The sequence below is a fragment of the Gavialis gangeticus genome, unplaced genomic scaffold (genome assembly GCF_001723915.1).
Source record: "Gavialis gangeticus isolate Ggan-Ray unplaced genomic scaffold, GavGan_comp1, whole genome shotgun sequence".
Taxonomy (NCBI): domain Eukaryota; kingdom Metazoa; phylum Chordata; order Crocodylia; family Gavialidae; genus Gavialis; species Gavialis gangeticus.
This window is the reverse complement of record NW_017729034.1, coordinates 41,772,707-41,783,796: the sequence shown is the minus strand read 5'-3', so window position 1 is coordinate 41,783,796 and position 11,090 is coordinate 41,772,707. Positions and strand designations below refer to the sequence as shown.

General features: G+C 44.8%; 1 protein-coding gene across 1 annotated transcript in view; it reads left to right on the top strand.

The window, feature by feature from the left end:
- Positions 1–11,090, top strand: part of EFCAB2 (EF-hand calcium binding domain 2) — a 79,501-nt gene that overhangs the window by 14,194 nt on the left and 54,217 nt on the right. The window contains exon 2 of the mRNA XM_019527348.1: positions 9,577–9,661. Coding sequence (XP_019382893.1) covers positions 9,577–9,661 — 85 coding nt within the window. The remainder of the gene's footprint in view (positions 1–9,576; positions 9,662–11,090) is intronic.

Here is an 11,090-nt window from a genome sequence, read left to right as displayed (position 1 = left end):
TTGTGGAGGCTGAACAGGTTCAGGTCCTGTAGCCTCCGCTCATAGGGCCTGCCTTGCTGCCCCCAGTCATGCAAGTGGCCCTCCCCTGGACCCTCTCGATGCTGTCCACATCCCTCCTGAAGTGCGCCGCCCAAAACTGGACAAAGTACTTCAACTGCGGCCTGACCAGTGTCGCATAGAGTGAAAGGATCACCTCCTTGGAACTGCTCGTGATGCATCTTTGGGTGCATGACAAGGTGCAGTTAGCCTTTCTGACCGCATCCCCACATTGGCGGCCCATGTTCATTTTGGAATCAATAGTGACTCCAAGATCCTTTTCTGCCTCTGTGTTGACTAGAAGGGTGTTCCCCAGCCTGTAGGTATGCTGCTGGTTCTTCCTCCCTAGGTGCAGTACCCTGTGGTCCTTTGTACCTGAGCTACACCAGTAGTAGCTTTCAAAGAACATGTGCATATTTCTTCACTGTGATTTTACTTCAGAAGTATTATCCAGGAAGTTAATTAAATAGAATTTAAAGATATACTCATGATTCTCAACTACTGGTATATCCTGGGCAGCATGAACGACTGGTGCCTCCCAAGACTGGGGGGGCACCATTTGCAGTCTCTGTGTTTTCCAGTGGCAGCAAATGGGGACTGCCCGCAGACGCCAGCAGTGGTGTCAGCAGTGGCAAGCGGGGACTGTCCATAGATGCTGGCAGTGACATTGGCAGTACAGTGGGAGGGTAGGTGGTGAGCAGTGACTGCCCACAGAAACTGGTGGTGGCTTCAGTGGTGGCCAATCTCAGGTGGGGGCACATGCCCCCCGCCCCCCCCAGTCCACATCCTACACATCACCTATGACGGGCAGTAGGCCTGCATACAATCAAAGGAAAGCAAGATGCTGTGTCATTTAGTAAAGTGGTTACTGAGATTGTAGTTGAGAGCTGAAAACCAGTATGACTGGAGCATGTACCAAATTTGCAGTGCTGAGCCAGGCTTAGAAACTAAGAATGAGTGTACTTGGTGTTGTGGCAGAAACCTACAAATGCTGAATCCATAGGATGTGGATAGATATACCCACCAAGATGAACAGAGCATTTCACACATTTCAGAACCGGTTTTTCAGGTTATTCATCTCCATAGGCTGTTCCTATTTACATGTAATGGGGAATGTGGAGGGTAGTTGGAGTAGTAGTAGGAGGAATGGAATGGAAGGGTGGGTGGTAAGAGCTGTGACCAGAGCTCATGGGTAGGCTTTAGCTCTTACTCCCCCAAAACTGCACATTTATGTCCCCCTTTGTCCATCTCCACTTTTTAAAATATTTCCATTTACTCATGGCAGTTCTTACATCTTAGTTCAAGGGCCTTAGCCTTGTAAACCCATGGAGATCCTGACTTCTGGATAGAAAGGAATGCTGGGTGGGAAAACTGAGTTCTGCTAGACATGCAGCGAGATGTGAGATGACAGTGAGAGTGAAAGAACTAAAATGCAGTCAATGAATTCAGTGGCTAGGGTAATTCTTGCTAAGGAGACATAGGCAATGGATGAGGAGAGGGAAGCTGTGCTACTTAGAAATGCTGAAAAGTATATTGGGAAAAAATTGAACTTAAGTGCCCTGAAGCTTTATTAATGTGGGGTTACATTTGCCTCTCATGCCTACCAGAGAGCCCTATGCACTGCTTCTGGCAGGTCTCAATCTGGCTTGCAATTTGGCCCAGCAACGCTTATATGGTCTGTGGTGTGAGATGAGTCTGACACCTTGTTCTAGAAGGTACAAGGCATCAATGGGCAGCCTGTGTTTAATGACGTTTTAATACACTATATACTCTGGAATATGGTTAGCACTGAAGTGGAAGGCAGTAGCCAAACAGACTATTGTAGTAGTGTATTTTGACCAATGGCCATTGCACTCCCTTAAGAGCAGGGGTTCCCAACATTTACATGCCCAAAGGCACATTCAAATTTAAGAGAAAAAGTAGCAGGCACCAATATGAATATTAACGTTTAGAATTTAGATCAATCCGATCATCTCATCCATTACTTAAAATGGCATTAGATCCGCAACTTCAAAATGCAGCTTCCCTTATCTTACAAAAATAGTTAGGTAAAAAATATATGTTGGAATAATGATTTTTACTGATCATGAAAATGCGTGCGGGCACCTGAATAAACCTTGGGGGGCCCCATGGCACCTGTGGGCACCATGTTGGGAACTGCTGCTTAAGAGTATTCCGCAGTCCTTAATGGTTATGTAGAGTGACCCAGATCTTATTTATTCATTCATTTATATATTTTTTTATCTAAAAGATTCATCCAAAAACTATAAATAACCTGATCCTAGTTTTATTCAGATTTGGAAGAATAAAAGTTTTAGGGTAACCAAGAGAGGATTCAGATTTATGATTCCAGAGAGTCTCATTATTTCCCTCCTGATTTTTAGGTTAGTGAGGCACCCCCTCTATTCAGTAGTAGGGGTTAAAAGGCATCTTGGTATCAATAGCAAACAAAATGTCTTCTCCACTACATCTACATTTTGACTTGACAGACAGTCCTCAGACTTATGACACAATTGGTTCCTGAAAACCATGTCTTAAGTCAAAACGTTGTAATTCGGAACCAATTTTCTCATAAGAAACAATGTTATAAATGGGGGATTTGTTCCTGAACCAAGGCCCAATACCCTATTTTCACCAAAAATACCCCAGAAATTTGTACTCAATCAATTATAGATGAGTAATATAGCTACATTAATGTATTTATATTGTAAATAGCAATCATATTGATTGAGAAGGACTTCTTTGAGGTGACTTTGCTGGACTTTTTGAAAGGCTCTTGGTTGGACTTTAAGGGTTCTGGGCTGGAGTCTTCTCAGGAGTCCTGGCTGCAGGTTTTTCTGGAGTCTTGTCTGCTTTCTTAAAGAAAGTGTCCAAGGAAGTTTGGACAGATGTTCTCCAGGGAGATGAGTGACGCAGCAAACTTGTTCGCTGGTGTGGTGTGGTGTCACATCGGATCGAGCACTGTAAAGTTGAAACTGACGTCATAAAGTTGAAACAGGGTGTCAACTTATAAACACTGTAAATGAAAAACGTTGTAACTCGAAATGTTGTAACTTGAGGACTGCCTATATATCATAAACTAAATATTCCAGGTTGTAGAAAAGATAGCCACTTTTATGTTTGTCAAGAAGAATGTAAATGAAAAAAATATATAAAAAACTGAAAAGATACAAACAAATAGAGAAGGGAAAAATACTTCTGGAACACCTAATACATGGGTTGTAACCATGAAGAGAAAGAGTGACTCTGCAATTTGTCAATGTGGCAACAAATTATTGACTAGAACAAGGGTAGGCAACCCCTGGCATGGGTGCCAGAGCATAGCATGCAAAGACATTTTGCTTGGCACTTGCATCTTGGGGTGGACAGCAGGGAAGGGGTTGGGGCTGTGCTGCCACAACAAGGATCGACCCCCTTGCAGAGCCCACACCATCCACCCATGGCAGGCCAATATCTTACAAATCAAGGTTGCGGGGATTTTTGGCACTCTGTCCAAAAACATTGTCAACCCCTGGACTAGAACTTCTAAACTGGAAATCATGTTGTTGTAGTCTAGTAGTCTGAAACATTCTGAAGTTTTCACAGGTTAAATAAAATAATATTAACAGTTGAGCTATATAAGTTGTACAGTTATAGATGCAACTTATTAACATTTATATTAAGTTAATGTTAATACAAATGAATATTTCAGCATTCCTTTTCAAGGAAGATGAATGATTTTCCTGATTTTGAGAGGTCTTGAGCATCCAACCACCCAGTAAAGACAGTGCGAGCTGCTGGTGCTCAGGTCTTCTGGAAATCAGGTCACAATTTTAAAGGGATTTCAGAATTTCATATTCTACAACACGACATTCAGACTGCTTTGAGACTAGACCTTTCCCTGTGAACTGTCAACTGTTGCACCCTAGCATTTTTGGGGGCTGTTTAATCTTGGCCCAACTTGCCTACCTGTCCTTCTGATGCTGTTTCTTCTTCAAACAAATGTGAAAGGAATGGCAGGCTTTGAAACTGGCATGGTTCCATTGCCAGGCTTTCAGAGAACCTGGCCTGGGGCGGGGGGAAAGAAAGGAAAGCGAATATGTTTAAATTAATCATAGATTCTAGCAAGTTTTATCAGCTAAAAACAATTTTAAAATGCTTGTTACTTTGAGTGTGGAAGAACCATATCTATTTAAACACTTTTGTTCTCTGCTCTGGCTGCAGAAGTGGTGCATTGCAAAAGGAATGTTACCAATAGGACGGGTAGGCTGTAAGTGGTAGGTTCAAACAGGTTCCAGAGTTGGCCTGGACAATCTAAAGAGGGGAAATTCAGACTGACTGCAGCTAGGAGAATTAATTTAGAGATCCCTTCCTGTATTGCTCTCACAAAAGGGGCAGTGTCTGGAGCTTTATCTACCATAGTTCACAAAGGAGAAAATTTAAAAATTCCAAAGGACTTTTGGAAAACACTAAAGGATAAGAAAGAAGAAACAGGGTTAAAATATGTATTTAACATATTTGATTAATTATTTTTAATATCATCTCTTCTGATCACCCAAGCAATGTAAAAATAATTGAATCTGAGAAAATAAAAAATACTATGATAACTGAAATAGTACGCATTGCTGGGAATAAGCAGTTGTTTGCATTGGGATTGGGTCCAACAGATTTCAGTTTCTATTCAAGCTACTTTTCTTCAAAACAAAACAAAAAAATACAACCCAGCTAATTTTATACGCTGCCTCTTTCCAGTTTGCAAATTCTCTTGCTTATGAGCTATACGTGTTCCGATTTATAAAGCCTGGTGTATTTATTGGGTAGCTATTATATATGCACGTCCTTTTAGAAAGAACTTAGGGAGGACTAGTTCATGCCTCTCTTCATTTACTTGTAGTCAGAATCCTCCATGAGGTGAAAGATTTCAGTAGACTAGGGGGTCTACCATTTGCCGCCTCCTTGAGTTTACTGCCTCCTTGAGGGCATGCTGTATAGGTCTCAGGCCTCTGCCTGTCACATTTCTTGGAGCAGGAACATATTCTTCCAAATTAGGAATCTACCCAGGAGACTTCTGTGATTTACTTTAATTAGCTAAGCTTAGTTCAGCACTTGGAACTTTTTTCTCTCTGGGGATGATAACAGAGTTAACCAGTAACTAGTTTCATAAAGCAAAGTACTGTTTGTTAGAACAAGCGTTACAGGAAAAAGCAGACAATAAAACAATAAACAGTTTACGTGTATTTCCAGTTTATCAAACAGTTAGCCATCTTCTGCATGTAGACTCTGACAGGCTTAAAGTTCTTCATACACTCCCCAGGTCCTATCCCCTTTGGTCACAACTTCAGTCAGTAGACTGTGATCAGCCTTTTTCCTGGGTCCAGGCGGTCATTTTTTATTCAGTTTCAGGCACTTTGTCTCTCAGGCTTCTTGACTCAGGTCAAACCAGCATGTGCTGTTTCTCCCCATGATGAAACTCCAAAAGGCTGGATACATACATTGTTTCAGCACTAGGAATTTACATTAATCACCCTCAATTACTTGAGTTCTTGAAGAAAGGTCACCTGTTGAACCAGGAATACAATCATTAGCTAGTCTACAAAGATACTAAGATTCTGATATAACATTTATAAAGGTAGAGCAAGCTGGTCAGCTGTCTTAGTCTGAGGTAGGCAGAAGGTACGGCAGCATGGCACCTTAGAGTGCCACAAGCATAGAGGCTGCTCCGACGTGCTGGAATTCCAGCATGTTGGAGCAGACTTAATTAGTCAAGTCTGCTGAAGTGTGGCAATTGCTGTGCTCCAGCAGCCCTTTAAACCCCCGGTGTCGTGCACACACCTGAACTTACCTGCCTCTCCAGTGACGGGGAGGGGAGAGCAAGTTGCCGGCAGGTGGAGCAGTCCCTGGGCTGCGGGGGTGCAGCTGGTGCTTCCCTTCGTGGCAGCTGCAGCGGCAGCGTCCCCCGCCCCAGGTGGCACCTGCCCACAGGCACCTGGCTCAGGCTGTCCCAGGGGGCCCCACAGCCATGGAGGGAAGCACCAGGCCTCCACGCACCTCAGGCAGGCAGGCTGGCTCCAGGGGGAAAAAAAGATCAGGCTCGCCACTTTTCTTGGGTGGAGCCTGCCTTCCCTGGCTGCTGCCACGGGTTTCCTGCAGAGCCCTTGAGCTGCACGAAGCCTGGTGCTTTGCTCTGCAGCTGTAGAGCAGCTCTCAGAGCTACTCTAATTAAAAAGTCCCTCACCCCAGAAGCACATGTAAAAGTACCCTTATAGACTTTCTCAGAGATGCATGAATTTTCATAGGCTACAGCCCACTTTGCCAGATGCTGTTAAGGTGTTAGAAGAATTGTTTGAATATTCCCCATTTCTGAAGCATAGACATAGGTAGGGGGGCATGGGGAGGCACGTGCCTCCCTGACAGGGCCGTCCCCACTGCTGACACTGCTGGCAGCTTCTGCAGGTGCTTGCCAGCCCTGTCCCCAATGCCAGCGGTGGCTTCTGCGGGTGCTCACCAGCCCCGTCCCTGCCACCAACACCACTGCCAGTTTCTCGGGTGCTCACCAGCCCTGTCCCTGCTGCCCCCACCACTGCCAACTTCTGCAGGTGCCCCCCCACAAACTCAGGAGGCACCAACCGCCCATGTTTCTGAAGCATTGCTTCTAACACAAGGAGAAGTTTAGAATTTAAAGGCATGATGTTAGGAACAGCTAAGTGTCTATTTAGTTCATTGTGAATTGCAGATGCTCTGTAGGGTTCTGATTCAAGGCCCATCAAAATCATTGGAAGGGCTCCCATTAATTTCAAATTTCAATAGGTTGAGCTTCAGCCCACTTACAATTAGGTCCACTTAGGTTTTAACCACAGTTCTTCAAAGGGTGCCTCTGTGATGCTGATGAATGTACTGAGTGCTTCATAACTATTAATAAATTTAATATCATCACACCACAGTTCTTCGAAGGGTGCTACAGTTTTTCAAAGGTTTGTATTTGCATTTACTTGAAGGTAAGCTGTTCAGTTTTGGTTTCAGCTTACCTATTCTAGACACACCAATTCAGTCATGGTAATTTTTGCAGTATAGATAAGGCTTAAAACAGCAAATTCAAAATAATATGCAAAACCTATCATCAGGAATAAGAGTCTTTCCATTAAGTACATGTGCTCTGGATCAAGCCAGTAAGTTCTTTAGAGATGCATGCCAGTCTATACACTGCTTTTTGGGGGGAAACCCTAAAATGTACTGACAAGGAAGGAAAACAAGTTAGCAATAAGACAATTCTGTTACAGGGGGAAAAAAGGCATTGGAGAAAGGTTTTCACAAACTTGCACAGTTGTTTCAACTTGTGTTCAGAGTGTTTATAAACACAGTAAAAGCTCTGTTAACTGGCACCTTACAAGTCGGCATGTTCTATTAACCAGCACACTGGCTTGTAAGGTAAAGTGAAACCGGAAGTGCCCACCGTGGCACTTCTGGTTTCTCCGAGCCCCTAGGCAAAGCAGCCTGTGCTGCCAGGCATGCACAGCCTGGGGCATAGCAGGCTGTACGGGGCCTGCCTCCCTGTCTCTCAGGGCCTGCGGGGCCCACGGAAGGGTTGGCAATGTGGCAGGAGGGTGCAAAGACGCCTGTTCGGGCCCCTCAATTAACCATCATATTTTGTTATCCTGCACCCCCCATTCCCCATGGGTGCCAGAAAACAAAGCTTTTACTACTATCAAATAAGAATCCTCCACTCTTACACTTTTTACATTCACATTGAACATGTATAAGTGACTATGTGAGAAATGTCAGGGAGAAGAATAAGACAAGTAAGCTATATCTAAATCATTATTGCACACAAGTAAGTACATTATATTACCTTTGCACAGCCCCATAGTAGCCCCACTATAGGAACTGAGAAGTTCTAAAGGAAGGCCAGATGTTCAAAGTGGGAGAAACAGAAAACAAATTTCAACTCCAAGTAGATTCAGGAAGAAAAAAACTAGATGAGGACAGCAAAACAGGGAGACAACTATAGAAGGAAGTCATAGATGAACAAATGAAACAAAAAAGAAAGTGACCAAAGGAAGGAGGAAGAAGGAAGGCAACAGGAAGAGTTGGTCTAGAATCATAGGGAAGTAGGACTAGAAGGAGCCTCAGAAGGTCATCTAGTCCAGCCCCCTGCTCAAGGCAGGATCATCCCTGACTAAACCATCTCAGCCAAGTGTCTATCTAACCTGCTCTTGAAAAACTTCCAAGAATAGAGATTCCACAATTTCCCTCAGTGGCCTGTTCCAATGTCTGATCATCCTCATAGTCAGAAAGTTCCTCCTAATATCCAAACTAAATTTCCCCTGGTGTGGCTTGAGGCCATTGCTCCTAGTCCTGTCCCCGTCAGTCACAGAGAAAAGCTCATCTTCATCCTCTCTGCAATCACCCTTTAGGGATTTGACAGTGTTATCAAATCCCTCCTCCATCTTCTTTTCTCCAGTTTAAATGACTAGTTCATTCAGCCTTTTCTCGTAAATCTTGCTTCCTGAGCCTCCAATCATTTGCTGATTGTTGCTCCAAGCTGGATTCTTTCCAATATATCCATGTCCCAAAAGTAGACGGAGTACTCCAGGTGAGGCCTGAATAGAGTAGAAGAATCACTTCCCTTAATTTGCAAGAGACACTTTTGTAAATACAACTCAGTATGCTGTTGGCTATTTTTGCAACAGGAGCACACTGTTGACTTGTATTCAGCATATGGTCTACTGTAACCCCCCAGGTCTTTCTTTGCAGGACTTTGCACTTGTTCTCGTTGAATCTCATCTGATTGATTGTGGACCATTTCTCCAGTCTATCCAGATCATTCTGGATCCTAGTGTAGAGAATATTGGGTTGAACAAAGTATGAACCACTTCTCCCAGGCCAGGAGTGGTTGGGAGTTGCTTCAAAGGCTGTAATCTGATAGCGCTTTGCTTCGTTGATTTATGGCAACATAAAGGAAACTCTGAAGAGTGGTACACCCATCCCCTAGCATGGTGGCGGGTAACCTGTTTGGCAGATGTGCCATAAATTAAGCCGCACACCTTTGCTGGTGCGACTCCAATCCCTTTCCCTTGCCTGATCTGCTGCTCTTTCTGTTCTCTGTCCTGTACTCCCTACCTGGCTGGCTGCTTTGCTTTTCTGCTCTGTGTACTATCTGTGGCTGTACTGCCTGTCCTCTCTTCAATATGCTGCATGCCACACGTAGAGGCTGCCCATGGCACCTGTGCTACACCACTGCCCTAGCAAGTGTGGGGAGCAGGGGGAAGGATGATAGGGAGATTGTTGCTGTCTGGGGCCTTTTGAACAGAGGAAGAAAGTAAAAGGGAAGATATTTTCTCTCATCTTTGTGTTCCCCAAAAGGGGGTTTTCAAACCAAGATTAATATAGTAGAGAGGAAGACAACTGAATAAATTGTTTCCCCCAAAAGTTTGTGGGAAATTGGGAAGCTCAAAATTAATTGCTTCATTTCAGGGTGGAGACTGCATTTTAGTCTTTCTTTTGGTTGGTACTTAAATTTAAAATAAAATTATTTTATTGAATCTTTTTTTCCCTTTTTTTCAGAGGCTGCAATAGCAGATATTCAGAAAAAGATTACAGAAGCTTTTGAAGTGTTTGACCATGAAAGTAATAAAACTGTGGATGTCAGGTTTGGAAATCTTTTCACACAGAAATATTATAGAGACAAGGCCCTAAATCCAAAATCTGCTTTTGTGAGAAATTAATCCTTTTGGCTCTGATCCTCCAGATACTTATCCATTGATTAAAGGATGAGATTGAATTGGGAGCTGGAAAGAGGAGAAGAGTGGGACTGGCTGGGCAAGAAGACTAGAGTAAGGTGCTGAGGGGATGGGGGGAAACTTTAACTGTCCAAAGAAACTAAGGCAAGGAGCCTGAGGTGGGCTCAGCTGAATGAGAAGCCCAGCTATAGGAGACTGAAAATTTAATTACATAAGGAAGTTAGTGTGTAGTACTCTAGGGTGTCAATTTGCAAAGTACTAGCTGCTCAGAATTTGCTCTTGGGGTAAATAATCCTAGAAATTGAAGTGATTTAGTTGCAGAAAGACATTCTGTGCAAGGTAACTAGTGTGGAGTTGCTAGTATACTGTTAATTATTGTACTTACTTGGATCTAAGATGAGGTTGGGGAGGACCCCCTTATCTTAGATTTGAGTACAGGCCAGGCAAGCAGCTGCTGTGGCTTTGGATGTGGTAAGGTTGGGTCATGTAGCAGGTAGGGGGAGCAGGGGGCGTGCAGGGGAAGTGACGCATGGTGTGGGGGGAGCAGAGGGAATGTGGTGTGCAGTTCAGAGGAAGAGGTGAGGTGTGTAGTGCAGAGGGGAGCATGGGGAAGGGGCGCACAGTGTGGGAGGTGGGGGGAGCACAGGGAAAAGAGCAGCAGGGAAAGTGACCTGTGGAGTGAGAGGGACTGCAGGAAAAGGGCATGGGGGAAGGAGCGTGGGGGAAGGGCAGAGGTGAAGGGGAGCATGTAGTGAGGAGAGCTCAAGGAAGGGATGTGGGGAAGGGGACAGGCAGTATAGGGGGGCTCATGGAGGAAAAGGTGGTGGGTGAACATGGGGAGGGATGTGCAGAGTGAAGGACAAGGGACGTGGAGCACAAGGAAAGTGCATGGGGGAAGGGGAGTGCAAGAGGGAAGGGAGCATGGGGAAGGGGTGCATGGTGCAGGGAGGAAAAGAGATGCACAGAGAAGAGTGAAGTGCAGGGAAGAGGTGCATGGAGTAGTGGGGGGAGCTGCTTTGGCTCTGGACCTGACCCCAGCTGTAGCTGGAGCCAGAGCCACCACTACTGCCTGGCCTGGCCAAGTACTCCATACCCCCCAGCAGAGAAATAGAAAAGCTGCAAATGTGAAAGGGTGGAGGGGGGAGGAATCAGGAAGCAAGGGGCCAGGCATGGGGGGGGGGGACACATAGCAAGTGGGAGACAAGGGGTATGGGGCAGGCTGCCTGCCCTCCAGCTGCTGCTTTCCCTGCTACTCCTTCCAGCTTTCCCTGTGGCACTGGTGGGAGAGAAGAATTTGACCCTCTAATAACTAGATTCTAGATGTGGAAAATTAAAACA